The sequence below is a fragment of the Lithobates pipiens genome, unplaced genomic scaffold (genome assembly GCF_037356315.1).
Source record: "Lithobates pipiens isolate NorthernLeopardFrog02 unplaced genomic scaffold, aLitPip1_a1.2 Scaffold_3, whole genome shotgun sequence".
Lineage (NCBI taxonomy): Eukaryota > Metazoa > Chordata > Amphibia > Anura > Ranidae > Lithobates > Lithobates pipiens.
The window spans coordinates 118,446,387-118,471,023 of NW_027507790.1; the positions used below are offsets into that span (position 1 = coordinate 118,446,387).

The 24,637-nt window shown below is 44.0% G+C and overlaps 1 protein-coding gene across 2 annotated transcripts in view; it reads right to left on the reverse strand.

Annotated features, from left to right (window-relative positions):
- DMXL1 (Dmx like 1) overlaps nt 1–24,637 on the reverse strand; it is a 217,247-nt gene that overhangs the window by 93,334 nt on the left and 99,276 nt on the right. For both annotated transcript variants that reach the window (XM_077462223.1, XM_077462224.1), the window contains exons 19-20: nt 14,544–14,654; nt 3,917–4,086 (exon numbers count right to left, since the gene is read on the reverse strand). In XM_077462223.1, the coding sequence (XP_077318349.1) occupies nt 3,917–4,086; nt 14,544–14,654 (281 nt within the window). The remainder of the gene's footprint in view (nt 1–3,916; nt 4,087–14,543; nt 14,655–24,637) is intronic.

Genomic DNA, 24,637 nt, shown 5'->3' on the forward strand with positions numbered 1-24,637 from the left:
ACAGTCATGTAGTCTGACCATCCCAGATTCTAGGGCCAGACGTACTGCCCGAATCTTCTAAAATGTTGTTAATAGGCAAGGTCCTCTAACCTGGACCATCTCTCCTGGACAGAATCTTCTTCCAGGGCTGCTCCCCAGCCTAGAAGTCTGGCATCTGTTCATCCAGGATACGGGTAGAAAATATTTTCCCTTTTGCTGGATAACCACCAATTTAGGCTCTGACTTACGTTGGAAAAAACCAAGGCCTAAATCTTTTTATTCCATGATGTTTTGAAGCAGTTAAGAGTGAAAACTGCGTGTAAATGACGGCCTCGAAGGAGGCCACCATTTCCCCTAAAGATCTCATGCACAGCCGAATGGAAGTATTTTTCCTTTGTTTTGATAAGTTGAATTAGTCCTACAATGGAACTGATTCTTGTCTGGGGTAAGAATACCTTCTTCTGTATGGGATCTATAACCAGCCCAGGGTACTGTAATCTCCTTGATGGTCATAAGGAGGCTTTTCCTAGGTTGAGTATCCAATCCAGAGATTCTAGCTTACAGCTGTGATCAGACTCTGGTTTTAGACCTTAGACTGAATGATCTATTAAAGGTATATCGTCTAAATAGGCTAGGACCGTTCTGTCTTGAGCCCTTAATCTGGCTAAAGGAGGTGCCAGACTCTTTCTAAACCGGATGGCAGGTCCACAACTGAAAATGAGGATTTAATATTTCGAAGTGCAGAAATTTCTGGTGAGCGGGAAATATTGGCATGTGGAGATATGCATCTTTGAAATCGATTGAAACCAAAAACTACCCTCCTTGCAGGATGGACACAACCGATCAGATTAGAACATCCGATCCTTTCGCATGGAGTCAAAGTGCCAATTCAGATCTTTGAGATCTAAAATGGGTCTTACCTCTCCGTTTGGTTCAGGAAGCGTAAAAGGTTTGAATCAAAAACCTGTGCCCTGTTCCACCAAGGGTACCTCTGATATCACCGAATGGGATAATAGATGATCCAGAAAGACTTTTTTCTCTGGATCCTTGGGAACATTTGCCCTTAGAAAAAAAACGAGGAGACGGAATCTCTCGGAACTCTAGTTGTAACCTAGAGAAAAAAATGCAGAAACCACCAATCTGTCTTGACATTGTTCCTGCCAGATCTTTGAGAAACGCAGGAGCCTCCCCCCCAGCTGATCGAGCGGGGGCGCCCCTTTATAAGGAGGCTCTAGCATCCTGCTTTGTGGGCTTTCTGCCCCAAGATCTCTTCTGACCCGCGTGCTGCCCTTGGGGTCTTTCCCTTGAAATTGATGGTTGAGACCGTTGAAGACTGCCTAGAGGCTGATGCCCCTAGCACGGGAGAGGCAGCACGCTTAAAAAAGGGAAAATATTTGAACTTCTTCTTTAGTGGCAAAAGAGCTTTTCTCATTATAGATCCTTTTATTTTATCCAGATCGTCTTCAAACAGCCGTTCACCATGAAAAGGGGAAACTGGCTAGGAGCTTTTTAGGGTGCTTCGGCTGACCAATTTTCAGCCATAGAACGCTGCGAGAATGCACTAGGCCAAGCATAAGCTGTGAGGCTTAAATATAAGATCTTTCATAGCATCTACTGTGAAACATAGTGCGTCTGATATGCCAGCCCATTATTGGGCCTGCTGATCAGGCAGACTCTTAAGTATCTCCACAAACTGTTCCTTAATGGACTGGGATACACTAATTACAGCAAGAACCGGCTCCGCTTACTGAACATGCTAAAGACATATTGCTTTTAGAAAGAAGTTCCAACTTTTTATCTGTTGGATCCTTTAACATCAGCGCATTATCCAACGGACATGTGAGATTCTTGCTCACTGAGGAGAATTTCTTAGGAGGATAATATTGTTTATCCGGATGTTCCCATTCAGAATACATAAGCATTTTTAGCCATGCATGAATAGGAAAAACATCCCAAGATGGGGGAGGTTCTAATGAACCCAAATTAGAGGTGGGTTCCTCAACAGCCTGCGCTGCAGGCAGCAAAAAAGGTTGAACAAACCAATTTAGTAAGAGAGTGCACAAGAAACCGGTCTTGTGCTTCTACTCCTATATTAGGATCCTCGGATGAGGATAAATAAGCATCTTCCAAATATTTGGGAAGATCTACCTGATCCCCAGCCTCCTGCACCTCAATAAGAGGGTCCTGAGCACTAGATGGGAATCGCCTATGTTTAGCCCCACTAAACATAGCACTAAGGAGAGATATCATAGCAATCTTCTTTCCAATTTACAAATGGTAGAAGAAAAAACTCTTGTGTGATATATACAGGGACCGAAGTGTCTAGCGCAGCTGCAACACCAGTTCCCCCTGACAGCTCAATCTGACCAGATGCATCCCTCTCAGAGGAGGATGACATTCTTTTGGAAATGGGTTTAGTATACTGTGAAAACCTTTAGAACCTTTAGAGGAGTTCCTGGTCCCATTACCACTCATAGCCTGAAGCATAAAGTAGAGGCACTACCAGCAAAAGAATGTACACTGCTAGTCTATAGTCCAGCGCCATTAGCTGCTAATCCTAGCCTGGTAAAGTACAATGTGTCAAAGGGAAACGCCTGTGTCACCAACCTGAAACAAGCTATCCTCCTGCTCTGTCCCTCCATAGCCAGGCAGCAGCTACACACACAGCTTTAACACTTCCTGCATGAGTGGCCGGCGTCTGATGCCATTAGTCCCCCCCCCTGCGAATTACAGCCCCTTCTTTCCTTTCAAAGGAAAGTGTTTTCCCGTGCAAGCGGCGTCCTGTGAAACAGCAGACATGGTGGGGTGGATAAATCCTCCGCTGAGCAGCCAGCGCAGTCTGTCCCTTTTTAAATTACAAAGGAAACTACTTTGGCATATCAATCCCCTGAAGTGGAGAAAAAACAACAACATTGGGGCGCAGGAGGAGAACCAGACCCCCCCTTTCTTACTGGAGGATCTGTTTGTGGCCGGCGGAGAGGAGAAATGAAGGCTTCTGTGCCGTTTCCAGCATCAGATCAGTGAGTGCTCAATACAGCCCCCAGTGGTGACACATAGGCATGACAGCATTATACATAGAAGGAAAAATTCCTGAGGAAATCTCCCTTACCTTTCCTCGCAGCAGAGTTATCTGAGATAAATCCAATCTTCATCCTTCACGGTGGGCTATGAACCTTCAGGAAACCGTCAGGAACAGGGGAACCTCAGGTTACCCACAATCCTGGACCTGCGACAGCACCCTGCCAGTAAAAAACTTTATGGCCTTACTATCAAAAAGTACTGGATCCCAGGGTCCAGCTCTCTAAAAGAGAAGCGTTCGTAAGAAAAACCTTGCTTCTTCTGACACAAAGCCCGGGATCCGGTCAGCATGGCTAGCCCCAGCAGGGAAGCTTCCAGTGGAGCTCAGCACAGCACATCTTTACTCGTGACCAACACCTTAGACACTGGTGAAAAAAAAACTGACGACTGCCAGTAGTGGGAGGGGTTATACAAGGAGTACACTTCTTGCCTTAGGGCGTGCCAGTGTCCATCACCTATCAGTGACCCTATAACCCACATAGTAACTACTATGGCTCTGTGTCCCCTGATGTAAGAAAATAAATATGGGTTTATGACATTTGCAAATCATTGCATTCTGTTTTTATGTAGATTTTACACAGAGCCCCAACTTTTTTGGAATTCGGGTTGTATAAAATGACTCATCTTGAAATGAACCATGGGTTCTAGCTTGTTTTGCCTTACTACATAGCCTAGCTTGCAATAACATTTCCTACATTAATGTCTCATATTTAAGCACTACACTAATACAAACTAAAGCATGGGTCTGATAAGAAATACTATTAAAAAAGAAAATCAGAAAAATACTCTTTAAAATATGCCATTCATAAAGGTTGCTATTACTTAGTAATAAACATCTAGGTCAAAGACAACAACTTACCTTCTCAATACACTTGCGCAAGCCGTTTGTGTTTCTCACCCACCAGCCCACTCCCATCGCTCTCAACTCTGCCCAAGTGGGGTCTCCTTTCTGCATAGGAGGCAGTGTGGCAAGCAGCTCTTCCTCTGCCACAGAATGAAAGGCCCAAGCGAAATGGCTAGTAGACAGGCCTTTAAAGAACAGAGCAAAAGGTTGGAAAACAAATCCACTTAGTAAAAGGAAACAGGTTAATGTCATTCCCATGCACCAAGCCCATCCTCATCATTGGTGTAGCATACTGTCATGTTTAACAGTTACATATTTGCAAGCCTGTTCCAAGCTGGAACTCATAACTGCTCCTGAATGTGACTTGCATCACAATATAAGGATCATTTCACACGATTCCATATTTGTTCAAATTAAAAGCAAGCGTAAGGAATAATGTATTCCTACTCCAGAATAAAAAAAACGTAGAGGTCAGCACAGGGTTCTCAAAAGGAATGAAGTATGAAACAATATATCACTTCTATAATGCTTGAACACACTACATATAAGTATACACATACCATTGTTCTCATAAGTTTGCATACCCTAGCAGAATTTATGAATTCTCTGGCTTTTTTTTGTTTTTGTTTTTTTAGAGAATATGAATAAAACACAAAAACTGTTGCCTTTTACTCATGGTTAGTGTTTGGCAGAAGCCATTTATTATCAAAGAACTGTGTTTACCATTTTTAAATCATGACAACAGAAACTAGCCAAATGACCCTGATCAAAAGTTTACATACCCCAGTTCTTGTCCCTTTAACATCAATGACAGCTTGAAGTCTTTTGTGGCATTTGAGGATGAGGCTCTTTATCTTCTCAGATGGTAAAGCTGCCCATTTCTCTTGGCAAAAAGCCTCCAGTTTCTGTAAATTCTTGGGTTGTCTTGCATAAACTGCATGTTTTAGATCTCCCCAGAGTGGTTCAATGATATGGAGGTCAGGTGACTGAGATGGCCACTACAGAACCTTCACTTTATTCTGCTGTAGCCAATGACAGATCAACTTGGCCTTGTGTTTTGGATCATTGTCATGTTGGAAAATCCAAGTACGCCCCATGCGCAGCTTACTGGCTGATGAATACAAATGTTCCGCCAGTATTTTTTGATAACATACTGCATTCATCTTGCCATCAATTTTGACCAAATTTCCTGAGCTTTTGTAGCCCATACATCCCCAAAATATCAGCAATCCACCTCCGTTTTTCACAGTTGAAATGGTGTACTTTTCATCATAGGCCTTGTTGACTCCTCTACAAAATGTAGAATTAATGGTTGTGGCTAAAAAGCTCAATTTTGGTCTCATCACTCCAAATTACTTTGTGCCAGAAGGTTTCAGGTTTGTCTCTGTGCTGCTTGGCATATTGTAAGCAGGATACTTAGTGGCATTTGCGTAATAATGACTTTCTTCTGGCGACTCAACCACGCAGCCCATCTTCCTTCAAATGCCTCCTTATTGTGCATCTTTAAACAGCCACATTATGTTTTCAGAGAGTCCTGTATTTCATATGGAAGTTATTTGTGGGGGGTTTTTTCTTTGCATCCCGAACAACTTTTTTGGCAGTTGTGGCTGAAATTTTAGTTGATCTACCTAAACGTGGTTTGATTTCAACAGAACCCCTCATTTTCCACTTTCTTGATTAGAGTTTGAACACAGCTCATTGGCATTCTCAATTCCTTGGATATCTTTTTATATCCCTTTCCTGTTTTATACAGTTCAACTACCTTTTCCTGCAGATCCTTTGACAATTCTTTTGATTTCCCCATGACTCAGAATCCAGAAATGTCAGTGCAGTGCTGGATGAAAGATGCAAGGGTCTGTCAGGAGTCCAGAAACTCATTGACCTTTTATACACACACACCAATTACAAGCGAATAGATCACAGATGAGGATGGTTACCTTTAATAGCCATTCAAACCCCTTTGCGTCAACTTGTGTGCATGTTATCGGGCCAAAATCACCAGGGTATGTAAATTTTTCATCAGGGTAATTTGGGTAGTTTCTGTTGCGATTATGATTTAAAAAGAGTAAACAGTTGATTCATAATAAATGGCTTTAGTCAAACACCAACCATAGGTGAAAAATGTTTTTGTGTCATTGATTCATATTCTCTGAAAGATGGCCAAGAAATAATAAATTCTGCTGGGGTATGTAAACTTATGAGCACAATTGTATAAGATCTTATATCCAGAACCATATTTCCCATGAAAACACTTTAGTCCAAAACTATGCTATCCAGAAATTACATGGGATTTAGGCACAAAGGTTTTATCTTGTCAGGGCAAGTGACTGGTCCTCTAGACAGGCCACCACCCCTCCCCACTGATAACCCCCATTACTTTGCTCATGTGCAGCAGTACTTTCAGGTACTGAAAAGTGCGTGCCCCCGAAGGCTCCTTTCACACATGATCATGTGGGGAAATCACCAGGACTTCGCCCTGCGATTTTTTTTTTTTCTTTTACAAAGATTTTATTGAAAAGTAACAAGGTTATGAGACAATACAATAGGCTTACAGTTGGATTTCGGTACAGGTAGTTTCAGATAAATATAATTCAAACAGATCTTCTTCTAACCGTGCACACATTCACTGGATCAGGAGAAACCCTAGGTTTCACATAGATGTAGCACAGGCCTGGCCTGGAGTTTGCCTGAAGCCTATAGTAATCATACCTGATAAAGTGGAAAGATGGAAAAAAGGAGGAAAGGAAAAGAGAGAAAAGGGGGGGGGGGGAAAAAAAAGGGGGGGGGGGGGAGGGAAGGAAAGAGGGGAAATGTGAAGAGACAAGAGCAGACGCCCTGCGATTTTAAATGGCTGCAAAACATGGCACACGTTTGTGCTGCCATTACTTCTTATGGCACCCCAATCACGCAGCGATTTCACTACGATTGTCGCACAAATCGCGTATATAAAATCACGGGTCGCGTGTGGCCCAAAAGATTCTGGAACTTCTTTTGGGCGACACACAATCCACAATTTTGTTTGTGCAGCAAACTCACTGTGCAATTTGGGTGCCATTAGAAGTAATGACATTGCCAACGCGTCCGGCATTTTGCAGCCATTTGGAATCGCGGGGCGGAATCATAGCGATTCCATGCTCGATCATGTATGAATGGAGCCTCACTGTCAGGATGCAGTGCTTGAACTGACAATTGCCAGGCCATTGAAGTGCAACTAAAGTCTAATTTTTTATTTTTTTTTTAAGTTTTGAAGAGTGGAGAGAGATTAAAACGCCTGTCAGATTTTTATCGCTGTCTGTGCCCCAGTTACGGAGAGTCACTATCTATTTGTTTTGTTTACCATTATAGTTAAATGTGAAAGCAAAAGAAAATCCCCAATTTTGGGTTGACATCAGAATGCTAAGAAAAGGGAAATCTTCCAATGGGGACACTAGTTCTGGTAACACCAGGATTCCCTCACTTTAAATGTGCAAGCTCTGGCATTGACTGACTGGGACCTTACGCAGGAATAAAAACAAGGTTACTGATGCACAGTGAATGTATCAGACGGTAGGTGGTGAAGAAGGTGGCCCGTCAATAGAACCGGCACTTTTCTTCAGGACACTGTACAGAGCACTGTTGCCAAATTAGGAGTACAATATTGAAACAAAATTTAGGGAAACATGAAATGCATGGTGCAGGATAAAAGATTCCATGACTGTATACACGCACACATATTACATACTTCAAACACAGGTTTTGCAGAATTCAGGAGCCTGCCAAACACAAAGCATTTATGAACTAGGTAACACTAGGTAACTTGAGCATCCATTTTCATCATTGGAAATTGATTAAAGTATGGCGTCCCCCCCAAGACTTATTAGACATAGCGGCAGCCTGATTTCTGAGAACGGTCTAAATAATATATACAGACTATTGGGTTTAATAAAAAAGCACAAAGGGGTAAAACTATGTGCAAAATACAGTAACCACCAGATCTAACTTGACGAAATAAATTCTGATTAGCGGATATAGTTTTTTTGTATTTTGGTATATTACATAAGCCTGTATATATTGGAGTAAAAACACAATTCAAAATTTGTGTTATGGTAATGCAAGATAATTCTTATTTTTAGGGCATTAACATAAAGAAAGCATAAAAACAAAAAAATCTAGTACACACAATACCACACAAATATAGCACATGGTTATTTCATGTGTACACCCAAATAAACTTGCCAGCAAACAGTTTTCCGGCTGGATCAGCATTAACAAATTGTCATTAAACATAAGAAATTGATAAGTTAGTTTTAACAAAGGTTCTTTCATATAAAATACCAAATTTTAAAGCAGATTAAACAAAAATGTTTACACACACCCTGTATATACATTTATATACATATACACACAGCAGATCTTTGACCAGATCTATTATACTCTTGTAGAAGATCTCAGCGTGTACTATACCTTTTGAGATTTTGTAGAATACACCCTGTAATAATGGGTGCCCCCAGCTACAATCTACTAACTGCTCCAGGGCTGCTGGCAGTGTAGCTACTGATGGTGCAGACTAAAATTCTGTTGCCTTTTGCTCCTAAAGTCTATTCTGTCATCAGAGTTCTGTTTAGCTCTGATGGGTGTGGCAGCTTGGCGCACCAAGATAGCAGCATGCCTTCCATCTGGATCCTGCAAAGGACCCAAAGAAAAATCTAACAGATGAAAGGTTTATATAAGCCGGAAATGATCGAAGAGGGTCATCAGCACGCTCAGTGCTAAAGCCTAGTACACACTTTTCATTCTTTTTCTTCAACCTAATTGGTTGAGCGGAAAAACAAACAAAACAAAAGCAAACCCCCCCCAAAAAAAACTAAAACAAGCACTTGGAAGGAGCCGCCATACTAACTACGCAATGTTAGTACCGTGATCTCCCTGCTCAGCTATTGTGTTCTGACAGGGGGACTGCCCCCCTGGCCCCCCACCAGAACACACCAGTGAGCGCTCTCAGCCATTGGCTAAGAGTGCTGATCGGCAGACCTTTTTTGGTCATGCCTATTCGACAGAAGCTGGACAGGCTGCTGTACACAAGGGCCAAATTTTGCCCAGCTTCTATTGAACTGGCCGATGTCACCCAATATTAAGCCCATGTGTACGGCTCTTAAGGCTTATGGATTCCGGATCCTGGAAATGAACTTTCCCACGTTGGTGTTGAAATGGAATGGCATAGGGAGACTGCCAAACTGAATATAGAGGAATCCGATAGGATTAGTCCAGGGTTGTGCGTCATGCGCTTGGTACAGACTGTTGAGACAGCCAGGACAATAGAAGGTGTTAACATTAATTTCATTCCCATACCAATTACTTTTTTATTTTCTCCCTATTCTGTCTCTCTCCTTTTCTCCCTTTCTCTTATCCTTCGCAGCACCGAGAAATCCTCTCAGGTAAACTATGATGACATACTGTTATGCCGCGTACATACTGTTGGAATTTTGGCCAGCAAAAGTCCGATGAGAGCTTTTCGTCTGAAAATGCGACTGTGTGTATGTTCCATCGGAATTTTGCTGGCTGAATTTCAGCCAGCAAAAGATTGAGAGCAGGTTCTCAATTTTTCTGACAGAAAAAGTTTCTATCGGAAATTCCGATCGTGTATATGCAATTCCGACACGCAAAAACTCACACATGTTCCGATTCAACTACGAGATGGAAGCTACTGAACTTCCTTTTCCTACTCTTGTCATACGCGTTGTACATCACCGCGTTCTTGACAGTCGGAATTTGGTATGACCATGTGTATGCAAGACAGCTTGAGTGCAATTCAGTCCGAATTCCGTCGGGAAAACCATCAGAGCTTTTTCCAACCAAAATTCCGATCGTGTGTATGGGGCATTATACTATTGTTGGTGACTGATTACAATATATGACCTTCAAAACTAATAATAGAGCCCTTCTCATTATTATGTTACTTTCTACACATATCAGATTCTCTAAAGTGTCGTTAGGCTCGGTTCACACAGGGGCGACACGACTTCAGGACGACTTTGTGAGGCAACTTGGAGACGACTTGAACGCGACTTTCAGACACGACCTGGCCTGGGGCGACTTGTAAGTCGCCCCAGGCCAGGTGACTTTTGCCGTGGCCAATCAGAGAATGAGCTCTGAAGGGGGAACTCCACGCCAAATTTCTGAAAAAAAATTGGCGTGGGTTTCTCCTCCGAGAGCATACCAGGCCCTTAGGTCTGGTATGGATTCCAAGGGGAACCCCCTACGCCGAAAAAACGGCGTGGGGGTCCCCCCCAGACCCTTATCCAAGCACGCTACCCGGCCAGCCAGGAAAGGGGGTGGGGACGAGCGCCCCCCTCACCCCAAAGCACCTTGTCCCATGTTGATGAAGACAAGGGCCTCTTCCCGAAAACCCTGGCTGTTGGTTGTCAGGGTCTGCAGGGGGCTTATCGGAATCCGGGAGCCCCCTTTAATAAGGGGGCCCCCCGGATACCGGCCCCCCACCCTATGTGAATGAGTATGGGGTACAATTTACCCCTACCCATTCACCTTTAAAATAAAGTACAAAAAAAAAAAAACACACAGCTCCGGGGGTCTTCCGTCTTCGGGGGTCTTCTCGCCGGACTCCTCCGCTATCTTCTTGTAGCTCTTTTACTAGCGGAGGAGCCCGGCATTCTTCTTCGTCGCCGCGGCCTCTTCTTCCGACTTCGGGGGTCTTGTCCCCCTCTTCGGTTTTTCTGCCGGGCCACCGCGCCTTCTTATAGCTCTTTTACAGGCTGTGGCCCGGTCTTCTGTCGCCGCTGCCTTGCGTTCTTCTTCTTCTTCTCCTGCAGATGTTGACTCGACGTTCTCTCCGGCCGCAATGCCAGGGACACGCTGCGCTGACACTTATATAGGGACAAGGGGCAGTGTCACATGGGTTGAGGTCACATGGGTTGAGGTCACATGGCGACAGTCCCAGCATCCTCCGGGACTGACATCGTAAGGGGGTGGGGGTCACCATGTGACATCAACCCATGTGACATCCACCGATGACCCCGCCCCTTGTCCCTATATAAGTCGCCGCGCAGCGCGTCCCTGGCATTGCGGCCGAAGAGAGCGTCGAGTCAACATCTCCAGGAGAAGAAGAACGGAAGGCGGCGGCGACAGAAGACCGGAAAGAGGGGGATAAGACCCCCGAAGTCGGAAGAAGAGGCCGCGGCGTCGAAGAAGAAGAATGCCGGGCTCCTCCGCTAGTAAAAGAGCTACAAGAAGATAGCGACAAGACCACCGAAGATGGAAGACCCCCGGAGCTGTGCAATAAATTATTTTATCTTGTGTGTTGTGTTTTTTTTTGTACTTTATTTTACAGGTGAATGGGTAGGGGTACATTGTACCCCATACTCAATAGGGTGGGGGGCCGGTATCCGGGGGCCCCCTTATTAAAGGGAGCTCCCGGATTCCGATAAGCCCCCCGCCCGCAGACCCAGACAACCAACGGCCAGGGTTGTCGGGAAGAGGCCCTTGTCCTCATCAACATGGGGACAAGGTGCTTTGGGGTGGGGGGGCCGCACGCTCCCCTCCCCCAAGGCACCCCCCCATGTTGAGGGCACGCGGCCTGGTACGGCTCGGGGGGGGGAGGCCCGCTCGTCCTCACCCCCTTTCCTGGCCGGCCGGGTAGCGTGCTCGGATAAAGGGTCTGGTGTGGATCTGGGGGAGACCCCCACGCCGTTTTTTCGGCGTAGGGGGGTTCCCCTTGGAATCCATACCAGACCTAAGGGCCTGGTATGCTCTCAGAGGGGGAACCCACGCCAAATTTTTTTTTCAGAAATTTGGCGTGGAGTTCCCCCTTCAGAGCTAATAATTCTGTCAAAGTCTCCTCCGTATAGACAGAGATCCGACTTGGAGGCGACCTCCATTGAAATCAATGGGTACAAGTCGGATTGAAGTAGTACAGGAACTTCTTTTGAAGTCGGAGGCGACTTCAGTAGCGTGCATTAAGACGGCTCTCATTCACTTACATTGATTTTTAAATGTTGTCCGACCTGAAGTCGGATCGCAGTCGCCCCTGTGTGAACCGAGCCTTAGGGCCGGTTCACACAGCGAGGCGCGGCGAGGCGTCTCCGACTTGCCTCGCCGCGACCTGCGGGGACCTCAGCGGCGACTTGCAGAGGACTTCTGTATAGAAGTCAATGCAAGTCGCCCCCGAAGTCGCCCAGAAGTAGTACAGGAACCTTTTTTCTGAGTCGGAGCGACTCGAGTCGCTCCTCTCAGAACGGTTCCATTGTACAGAACGGGGGCGACTTGCGGGAGCGAGGCGAGCCGTGTCGCCTCGCATCGCCTCGCTGTGTGAACCGGCCCTTAGTGTTTTAGTTTCTTTATTTGGTATCACTTTTTTTTTAGTTCCTTTTTGGGTTTTGGAACTTGCATAATAATGTTACTGTCGTGATAATTTTTGCATTTTAAACAATAAAAACGTACTGAACGTAAATTTAGCCTGTGTAGATTGAATGAAGAATGGCCGCACTCCCATACAATGCAATGTGGTTTAGTTCCAAAATATAAAAACCAGCACTGGAATGGTACAAACGGGGGAAGCGGGTAACACATTTCACATGACTAGCACCCTTTGTGACCATTCCAGTGTTGCGGCCATCCTTCATTTACTCTACGTACGCATCTGCTGCGGTGACAGGGCGTGCACCCCATTCCCCATCCTTCACTTGAACAAACTACCCTATCTACCTGGAGCAGCCAAATTCATTATACTTCATCTGTAAATTTAACCTGTTGCCTTTCTCGATTTGTACAAAGCATGTTTGCTTTGGGCAGGGAGGCCGATACCAATGTTTGGTTGATGACTACATTGAAATGCGTGTCATTATTACAAATGCATCAAAACTTTCCTGACAGTTTATTTAAAGTGGTATTAAACCCAAAATGTAATATATTGCAGCTTAGCAATCCTTAGATATGGTGGATGCATTATTTTTTTTATTATTATTATTTAGGTTTTTTACTTGCTCCGTTTTAAACTAGTGATCTGGCCAGTAAGGGTGCATGCACTGGACATTAAAAACAACTGCTCCCGAGGTTTGTTTCTGGCAGCACAACCCCCCCCCCAAAAGTCAAGTGCTTTGGTGTTTATTCATTTCACTGGCCAGAATGCTGACATCACTCAAGGAGCATACACAGTCAATGATGCCAATTAAGAGGCTGATACGACTGGAAATGCATTAATTGACTGTGCATGCTCTTTGAGTGACGTTGGCACCAGGCAGAGGAGGATATTCCCCCTCATTGCAGCCATTTTCCAGTCGGACGGATGAGTTCCAGCTTATATACAGCAACATTTGTCGCCCACAACCATCTTTGTCGCCTGTTGGCTTTCCTCAAGGTCAGACGCTGAATGCCCGGTGCTGTGAATCTTGTCATTAAACCTGCCTCCTACTTAGTCTTGTGAGTGCAAATTACTATGTTTTACTAAAGTGTTTGCTTTTCAATACCACACTATGGTGGCCCTTGCACCTGTTTCTCTCTCCCCTTGCATGGATCCTGATTTTCAGACCGCTGCACCCACGTGTCAGTGTAGTATTTGTATAGTGTTGGCTACCCACTCAACAGATTCCATTTCTGAATTAATTATATACCGATTTGTGACATTACATTTCCTTTTTGATATTAAGGGGCATACTGCTACCATTTGGTTTTACCATTTTGTTTTCGCCTAACCATTCAGTGGAGCGCTGTGGTCCCAGTGGATTTCTACCAGCACAATATGGCAGACTTACCTGCACATTGAGCCCTCCAGCACAACACTGTAATGGTTCCCTGGCACTTTTATCCTCCCCTGCTCTGGCTGTATAAATGGCTGGGGCCGCGAAGACTTCACTCCGGTGCACACAGGAGCCCTGGCCCAGAGCTCTGAAGGTACGGCACGGGTATGATGTCTCTTCAGAGCATGCGAAGGTCTCCTAAACTGTGCAAGTTTAGAAGATATTCACTGTACCTACAGGTAAGCCTTATTATAGTTAACAAGTGGGGTTCACATCCACTTTAATAAGCAGTCACAGCAGTTTTTTGTCTTTTTGGAATAAAGGTTTTACATAAATAAATAAAAGCTGACTTCATTATAAGCACCCATCCTAGTGTTATTAGCTAGTCTCATCTCTATAAAATGATCAATTCTGCTGGATAGCTTTCCCTTTTGAAAGACAATAGACTTACTGGTTGGATCACCACATGAAAATAGAAGAAAGACCGCCTAAAAAGAAAATGAATTCAGCTATCACATCTAAGAATCAGAAAGCTGCAATATAATAAATTTAGGCAAGAGATAACTGCTTACTTACCAATAAAGCATCAAAAGCCACTGCATTTTTTTGGACAAACATCAGCAAACTGAATGGCATAGGGCACACACAGACAATTTACTGTGAAATATTAAGAACCCAGCATTCCAGGACATATAGGTTACCTAATCCAGTCTGGTTGAAAACTGCAGAGGGAGGATTATACCAAACACCTTAGAGCATATTTATCAATACTAACTAGAAGTTAGCAGCAACCCCTTATCTTTTCTCCAGAGAAATTGCATCAGCCTTTCTTTGTTAGCCAGATTCAGTGCCTCTAAATCAAAGACCATAAACAATGAGGCATAAATTGTGCACAAACTACAGAGCTTAGTTACCTTGATGAGAAAGCTGAATTCGGTATGCTGGTGGAAGGGATGTAGCGAGAAAGGTATGAAGTCGAACAGCTAGGAAGAACTTCAGTCCACATTCATCAAGGGTTTCACCACCTAATAAAAAAAAACCCAGCTTGAAATGTGTAAAAAAATTATAACCAACATAAAAACTATTGTCAGGTATTATTAAACCAATAAAAAAGGTAAACTAGGATTTTTGACTTACCAAAAAGTCTGTTTCCTGGAGTACAGAAGCACAGTATAAGGCAGTGTTTTTAAGATTACTACAACTGGGTAATGTATAGCTACCTTCAGGTGATTGGAGACTGGCAAAAAAAAAGAAAAAAGCTACAGGGACATTCCTCTATATACCCTCTCCCATTCCCAGGTAGCCTAAGTTTTGAAGCAAGCAACAGGGAGAACATAAGAACCAGGGGAAGGGTCCTGTGCCCTATAGTGGTTTCCAGGAAACACATTTTTACCACTAAGTCAAAATTAGTATTTTCCTGATCACACACTACAGGACACAGGCTTATTTACTGCGTATCATTACAGCTGTTATGTCTAAAAGTTGGCCAACTGAAAAGTGGGCAACACAGCAAACAAGGTCAAAAGAATCTAACAGGTCAAAAAGGGTTCAGCAGATTCAGAGAGAAACGTGCAGCACCTAACGCCTGAAACTTGCATTAGAGGAAGCTTCAACATCACACCTGGTAGAACTTAAACATGTTATCAAAAAGCTCAGGTGGCAGCCTCAGAAATTTGAGAAACAGATGCTGAAATGCCCATGAAGTACTAACAGATCTGGTACAATTTTCCATAAAGGTATGGGAGGAACCCTATCCCTTAGACTATTAATGATAACTTGTCTGGTTCACTACGTAGAAGTAGAGCGAGAGGCAGAGAACCTTTACAGGAAGCACCAATGGGAAATCATTTCCTAAAGGAGGCGGGCTTTGGAGTATACATAAGGAATTAACAAGAGCACTTTCAACCTACTTGCTTGACAAGTGGTCTGTGGCATCTGGTAAGAGTAGAGGGAGCTGGGGTCACATTGTCTTGAGTTACAAGCATGGCACAAGCAATTGGTGAGAGTGCTGAATTTCACACAAACGTTATAGAGTTAGGGAATTTAAAGCTTTTGAAGAGCACTATTTAATGTAAATGTTTATTTTTGGCACTTGCACGACAATATAATTTGAGGACACTATTGATGCATGTACATTATCTGTGTGACACTGGTTTGTTTCAAAGTGCATATGATCAGCTGTATAGGCACTGAAGTTAAGAAACCAATTTCCATTAAGTATGCAGGTTGTATGGGAAACCTATTATTCATTATGTTAAATGCATATGATCACTCATAGGAACTGGTGCATATTGGATTTAAATCCTTATGATTTTCTATGCGTAGATTATTAATAGTTCACTCTGCAATTCTGCAGATATTGTTTATTTAATTTATAGTAGTGCTGTTTTTCCTCTTTTACATATTTAGTGAAGCCTAAGTGTAAGCATTTGTAACAGCAGCTAGATGGAAAGTGATTGGGGTAAAGTGTGCCCAGGGGTTGAATGTTGTACAATCTGCCAATTTTCCATGCCTGGGTGTGGACAGTGTACAAGACCAGATGTGAAGTTTTCGCAGTACTTTTTCCTTTTCTTTTTTATTACAGATTTAAAGTTCTGCCCAAGAGAGGCTGAAGATGGCTGCAAGCAATAGTTACTTGGTATATTATTGGGTAGCTTTTCTGATCTCACTTCGATGGTGGTTCATGAGATCCATGGGCCTCCGTTCGGAAATGCTTTTTGCAACCCGGACATTGGTCTAAGTCTCAGCCGTATCGGGTAATCCTTCCTTATCACAATTTAGACTGGTGCATGATCCCCAGCTTTGGGTCCGGTTTGGAATTAACTGATTGCCGTCCAGTGCACGACGATATACGTCCCCTTTAAATTGTGGGCACGCGCACCCAGTAAGCATGCCTACGGGTCCCGCAGACTCAATGTCTGCCGGTGGCCCGTGATTGTGATACAGAGAGGCAGAACAGGGAGATGCTTATGTAAACAAGGCATTTCCCTGTTCTGCCTGGCAACATGACGGATCTACTGCTCCCTGTCATCGGGAGCAGTGATCTGTCATGTTCTAGTGAGCCCATCCCCTCTACAAATAGAACACACTGAGGGAACACATTTAGCCCCTTGATTGCCCCATAGTGTTTAACCCCTTCCCTGCCAGTGTCATTTACACAGTAATCAGTGCATTTTATAGCAGTGTTGTGATAAATAACTCCCAATATAGGGATATGTGCCTTCATAGTTTAAATAACCAAGTTTGTTATAGACTGAGCCCTAGATCTCTGATTGCCAAATTCGTCAAGGAGTTCTATCTATTGATGTATAGTGTATTTGCAAATAAAATTATTGCTCAACAGACTTGGAGATTTATTAGGACAGCACATCCAAAAATACCAACATTTTACAGACTTCCGAAGGTACATAAGAATCAAGTCCCCCCACCTGGACATCCTATTGTGTCCGGGTGTGGGTCATTTACAGAAAACCTAAGTAAACTCATCGACGAACAAATTTGCCCCTTTGTCAATAAGCTACCGTCTTTTGTCAAGGATACAATACATCATCTTCAGTTGATCGGGGAGATGAAGGTGCCTCCTGATGCCCTGCTGGTGGCAGTAGATGTTGAAGCTCTATATAGCTCCATCCCCCACCAGCGGGGCATCAGTGCAGCAAGTCACATCTTCTCCAGGACATACGGGGGAATTCGCCCATTTGATGGGTTTCTCCTATCACTTGAGTATATACTTACATGCAATGTATTCTCATTCGATGGTCCCCACTACCTCCAGGTGCAGGGCGTAGCAATGGGGACATGTTGTGCCCCATCCTACGCCTATCTGTACCTGGGGGAGTGGGAACAATCTTTGTCTGATGAGGATTTGAAGCCCTTTACGGAGCCCATCTTGAGCTGGAATCGTTATATTGACGATATTCTAAATGTGTGGGCCGGATCTCCAGATTTACTGCTTAAGTGTCTGGAGGTGATGAACAATAATACCCACAATTTGAAATTTACTATGACTTATGATTCTTCTATTAATTTTCTTGATGTAACTCTGTCAACGGAGAAAGACGGTAGCCTAACCAGCACTTTGTATCGTAAGGATACTGCATGTAACAGCATTTTACATGCTGGAAGTGCTCACCTGGCACCGTTAATCAGATCAATTCCACTTAGCCATTATTTACGGCTATGTAGTAATTGTACGCATGATCTGATTTTCAAAAAAAGAAGCTGATGATTTAAGGGACAGATTGTTATCAAGGGGTTACTCACGTAGCTCTCTTAAAAAGGCCTATAAAAAAGCCCAACTTAGATAAAGACAGGATCTTCTTAAAAAACAACAATCCAGAGCTGGAGGGGTCAATCCACAATCCAATACTTTGAGAATTATCACTAAATATACCAAACAAAATCACCAAGTGAATAAAATTATCTCTCAATATTGGCATTTTCTAAAAGTTGATCCGGTATTGAATCCCTTTGTGTCCAAGAAATCTTCGAACACATATCGAAGAACGAAATCGATTACTGATACCCTAACACAAAGTGAGTTTACAGGGGAGTTCCGCGCGGACCCCTGTAAACGCCCAGGCACATTCCAGTGTGGTGGGCGTATACTTTTCAGTACATGTACACTGGTGAAAACGTACTTTTACCAAATGGGAAAGTTTTTAAACCAGTTCACTTTGCAAACTGTAAAACTATAGGGGTGGTTTATATGTTGATGTGCCAATGCGGCACATTTTACATAGGAAAAACAAAAACAACCATTTCATAAGAGAGCGCTGAGACATAACAGTATGAAGAACTCCTCCCTCGACTTACCCTTGGGTCATCATGTGAGGGATGTACATGCCAGTTTAACACCTAAGATTAGTTTTCTCATTTTAGATAGAATACAACCCTAACAGTCGGGGAGGGGACTGGAACAGGATGTTACTCCAACGAGAAACTAGATGGGTAGCAAATTTAAATGCAACATCGGCCCCCGGCCTTAATGATATAATTAGTTTCCATCCCTTCCTTGATGGTTTTACTTCAGGTGGATGGAATGAGATCTACTTCCTGTCTTTAGTGTTTTCTTTCCTTTCCTACCAATTAAATATTTTTTTCTTTTTACTGTATTTCCTTATGGTTTACCTTGAAATGTTTTTGTCTGGTCCCTCACATGACTTTGAGACTTAATGTATACATTGGTGCAGTCTCCGGGGGTTTCTGTTCATTGATTGCCCCCCCGGTGCACCCGGGGGCCACATGCCCATAGACTTATATGTTTTGGGCTTGTGTGGTCCCTGTGTGCGTGTCCATGGCATTGCCTGGTGCATGTCTGCTTGGAGCGCTGGTCCTCTTATTAGAGGCGGCACCTCTATGCTTTTTTTGTGCGGGGGGGGGGCCCCCCTCTGTATTTTCCACTCCATATGATTACCGCCAGGTACTTTAGCCACTAGGATATAAAAAAATTCTCTTTCTTCCTTTTATTTGTCACATCAATGCATTTTTGTGCCTCTGCGTTTTTTGGAAAGGGTTGGGGACTTTTTCATGCAAAATGCAGCGTTTTGCATGTAATAAAAGTCAATGGAACTCCATCAAAAACGCAAGTAGTGCGTTTTGCGGCTTTTTTTCACTGTATATATCTGGTTGCTAAGCAACCACAGTGTAAAAAAAACCCGCAAAATGCAGCAAAAAGGCGTGTCCAAAAACTCGGCAAGCACAGCAAAAAGCACCGCAAAAACTTTCAAAAACAACATTCATAGATGTGAATCGAGCCTAAAGCAGACTTAGATGAGAGTCTCACATTGATGTATGACAAATTAGCTCAGAAATTCCAATCTGAGCTGCATAAATCTACCAAAACCCTCTCCCTTGAGATTGCAGCCCTGGGCAGCAGAACCGATTTGCTTGAGACCAAGCATGACGCGCTAGCTCTGGTCTGCTCAGACCTCAAAAGATCAGGAGGCTTTATCTGAAACGGTGTCCCAACTTCAAGCTCATATCGAGGACCTGGACAACAGAAACAGGCATAATAATCTTAGGGAACGGGGGGTCCCCGAATCTGTGACTGACTTACTTTCGACTGCCCAGAAGCCATTTTAATCTCTCCTACCCGAAGCCCCGCTTTCGGCCTTTGCCAGGATCTATAGGGCCCTGAGCCCCCCCCCCCTCCTCTCGAGAAGCCCCTGAGAGACATTGTACTATGCCTCAAGGACTTCCTGATAAAAGAGGATATCCTTCGTGCCTCAAATACCCAGAATATACATTTGGAGGGCACCCCTATCCAAATATACCCTGACATCTCCCCCACTACGCTGGACAAACGCAGGAAGATGAAGGTGCTCCAATCTGCCAGAATTCGCTACCGCTGGGGGTTCCCCTTTAAGCACCAAGTCCCTCACAATGGCACAACTTACACCGTTACCCCGCTTAATGAGGGAAAAGAGCTTCTAGTAAAGCTGGGACTCCTGGACGCTGCAACACTACCGAGAACGCCATCCACCCCACGCCGCCATCTGGGCCACCCCACCTGCCAGGAGGGACCGCCGGACCTGAAGATGAAGCTATGACTGACTATCACTTGGTTGCTGTTCTAAAAGCACTCCCACCATGCTTTCAAGCCACAGATATCTCCCGCCTCTGAGCTGAATCTCGGTTCCATCCACTGGTCTGTCCCCCGGCTCCACAACAGTGGAGGCCTGTAGGCCTCCCCACAGCTCTTCTATGTCAGGGCTCGTGAGCCTCTTGCAGGTAACATCGCATAGAGACTTGAGTAAGATGCTGCACTGCTGGACTCGTGGGTTAGGAGTTATGGACCTCATGGTCCACGCTAATTTTGTTCTTTGGGTTATTAGGAGTTCTACTCCCCTGACCCCCCAGGACTATGCAAAGCCATTTTTTGGCCTAGTTATTTGGTTATTGTTCGCATATTTTCTATCACTATTTCTCACTTTTTTTGAGTTTTTAATCTTGATGTTTCTTCTCAGAGAACACACTAGTGCGGAAATTACACCGTATGTGTATGCTTACTTGGGCTTGCCCTTACTTATCCATAACATGCCCAAAGTACACTTTCTTGTAACTTTGTTGGTTTGGTACATGGACGCCCCTCTTGGCCTGGACTCTCCCCCACCCTACGGTTTCCTTCCCTTACACTACTATGGGCCTTAAAATTATAAATCATAATGTTAAGGGATTAAATTCCCCACAAAAGAGAAAGAAGGAGTTTAGGACATACCCTGGGAGCGGATGTCCTCCTTTTGCAGGAAACACATTTCTCCACTAATAACCATCCTTCCTACTTTAAAAATGTATTTTCACTACTTTTGGAGTCCAGGTCCAGAGGGGCAGCTATTTTCATAAAAAACTGTTGTTTCAGGTACAGCAAACTTATATTGATCCACATGGTAGGTTTGTTATAGTGCAAGGCTCCATACAAAACAAAACCATGACTCTAGCTTCAGTATACACCCCTAATGCCTCTCAGGCTTCATTCTTCAAGAGCTTCTTCCAGGTTCTGGAAAGGTTTCACTCACCTCACATGGTGGGGGGGGGGGATTTTAATTTAGTGGCTCACTCAGTGCTGGACAGGTCACGAGTGGGACCGACCTCCAATGCATTTCCCAAATCCCTCCATCATTCACTTAAAACCCAGCAACTGACAGATGTTTGGAGGGCTCACAATACTGGCTCCCGAGAATATAGTTTCTACTCCTACCCTCACGATAGCTACTCCCGCCTAGATTACTTTTTTTGCACACCTGCACTACTTACAAACTCTACTTCTTCGAACATACACATTTCCCCCTGGTCGGATCACCATATGGAATCCAGCCATCTCTCCTGTATAGGTCTTCCCCACGCCAACAGAACTTGGCGCATTAATGACTAACTCCTTACAGATCCCTTAGTGCGCACACAACTGGCTGAAAGCCTCACTGAATATTTCGGACTCAATGACATAGACGACCCTCTGGGCAGCTCATAAGGCTGTTATGAGGGGTCATTTGATTGAAATTTCCACCACCAGAAAATGACAAAAAAGACAAAAAGGAAGCTCAAAAACTCACCGCAGACCTAGGTAAACATCATAGACATAGCCAAGCTCCATCCCAAGACCTGTTAACCCAAATCAACGACAAAAAATAATAAAAAAAAAAAAAAAAAAAAAAAAAAAGAGCCTTGGACACTATACTTTGAGAACAGACTGAAAAATCCCTCAGGTGGTCCAAAACGTGCTTTTTCCTTCACAGCAACTCAGACTCCACTTTTTTGCTCGCAAGCTAAAGCAGAAAACCCAACCAACACACCTACACAAATTAAAAGACAGGAATGGCAACCTTTCTTCCCATCCTAAAGACGTTCTACATAGCTTCTCCTCTTTCTACTAAAAACTATATTTGGCCCTCTCCCGCTTCGCCCCAGACTTGGTTAGACCTCCTGGCGCTTCCCCAACTCTTGGAGTAACAGTTACAGCTCATTAACGCCCCATGCACTACAGAATAAATAACCACCATTATATCCTCTCTTAAACCCTCTAAGACCCCTGGCCCAGACAAACACTCCGCTACCTATTAAAATAAATTTGCTGACTCCCTACTGCCCAAAATGATCGTCTGGCCTCAGTCATTACCACGTTGATATCCCCTGAGCAAACAGGCTTTATACTCTTTAGCCAAAATTCGCTTGGCCTCCAAGATTATTCAGGATGCCGATACTTACTCCAAGAATGTCTTGTTGAGCTTGGATATTAACAAGGCCTTCGACAGTGTCCTTTGGCCCTACTTAGACTATTCTATCTAAATTTGGTTTCAGCTGAGAATTTGTCCATGGATTTAAGGCCCTGTACCACCATCCCCGTACAAATATCAAAATCCCAGGCTGTAACTCCACATACTTTCTCCTAAGCCGGGGTACGAGACAGGGATGCCCCCTCTCCCATTTGCCCTCGCCATGAAACCTTTGACAATCCTAACATAAAGGGCTATTTAAAAGGGGACCAAGAATTCAAAATCAGCTTATACAAGGACAATGTCCTTCTATTCATTTCCGACCCTCTCTTCTCCCTCCCTAACCTATTTGCCTCCTTAAACTCTTTTCATCAACTTTCAGGGTTAGGTGTGAACCCATCTAAATGCACAGCAATGCCCATTCATTTTTCCCCTGTCGCTTCTGACTCATATAAATTTTCCTGGAACCACACCTCACTACAATATTTAGGTATAAAAATAAAATAAAATAAAAAGGTATAAAACTGGCCCCTACCCTCAAACCGATGTACTCACTAAATTACCCACAAGCCTTCTCCTCTGTCAAAAACCTTCTTAACCAATGGTCCTCCTATTGTATATCCTTCTTAGGCCGCATCCAAGCAGTAAAGATGTCCATCCTTCCAAAGCTTCTCTTCTTTAGATCCCTGCCTATATACGTACCCCGCTCTACATTAAAAAAAATCCAAGTCAGACTTACTTTCATTCATATGGCAAGGGAAAAAGCCTCCGTTGAGTCGACTGGTGTTTTACAGGGCCCGAATACAAGGTTGGTTGGGATGCCCCGAGCTATGGAAATATTTCCTGACATCCTGCCTAGTTCAAGCGGCACAGTAGCATGCCGACCCGACATCGATACCATGGCTGCAATTTGAGCGAGCCTTGATTGCCCCTTATCACCTCCCGGGTCTCCTCTGGTCGAGCTCAATCACCACGAAAGAGATTAATCCATTGAATGGGACAGTCCCTTTACCTTTGGTCTCTTTATTGGAAGAAATTCCACTTTAGGTCCAATGTCCCTCTCCTGTCCCCCTTTTCCCCCCGGTCTTTCACTCAGACACATCCTTCCGTGACTGGACAGAACGCGGCCTGACGAGCCTAGAATCCTTGCTACAAAACACCTCCTTCTGCTCATTCACACACCTACAACAAAACGCATGACTTGGATAGATCCGCTTTCTATCAATTTCTTCAGATAAAGGCACCTTTCTACTAAATTAAACGATAGAAAACACAAAAACACTGTTTGAATATATGTGCGGAGAGGCATCCAGAGAAAGGGGTATTATCTCAACCCTATACAGGCATCTTAATGACCACAACACAACCCCCAAATCTGCTGCAATGTTGGGCTGGGAGGCGGAGATAGCGCAGGAGTTCCCATTGGAAGACTGGCAAGATATGGTTGACAACATGCACAAATGTACACACTCCACATCCATTAAGGAAACGGTTATCAAGCTCCACACTAGGTGGTATTACACCATGGACCGCCTACACAGGATGTTTCCTCTGGTTCCCGACACATGCTTTAGAGGATGTTGGGACAGGGGCACACCTACACACCTTTTGGGGCTGCAAGCTTTTAGAACATATCTGGATTAAAACATCTAACCTGATCACTCTTACATATCAAATGTGCATTCTATATGCTGAACGCCCAGAAATCATCCCTCCACAACAGAAATGGATCCATACCCTCTTCAGTACCATTCAATGGGCAAGTGCACTTAACTGGAAGGGCCCCCCCTCAGTACTGTGGTCACAGGTGCTCCTCCGTATGGAGTCCATTAGACAATCGAAAGAATCCATTATACTCTCCTGGACTCAATGCATACATTTGACCGTAAATGGAATGCTTGGACTGCCCACCTACTTAACTCAGGGCTTGAGGACCCCCAGCTCCTCATGGTCACCACCCTGGGGGTACAGGGTACCGGAATGGTTATCCATAAGCAAGAAAAAGGTGATCAACCCAGATTGTCTTATGACACTGCAATTAGATACGATAACTTGTACTGATTTAATCTGTACTGGTACTGCATTATGCTTGCACATCAAGAGTTTTGGTTCTCTTATTATTTTTATTTTTTTCTCAGTTACTCTCAAAGTTATTTCACTGTGGTCTGTCTATGGACCTCAATTTCCCCCATACTCATCAGATGGACTGTTCACTCAATCATCTGGTGCATAAACATATGAGATGCACATGTCTGTTGATCCTTCTTCATTTGTAACTATACTTTATTTTCTTTCAT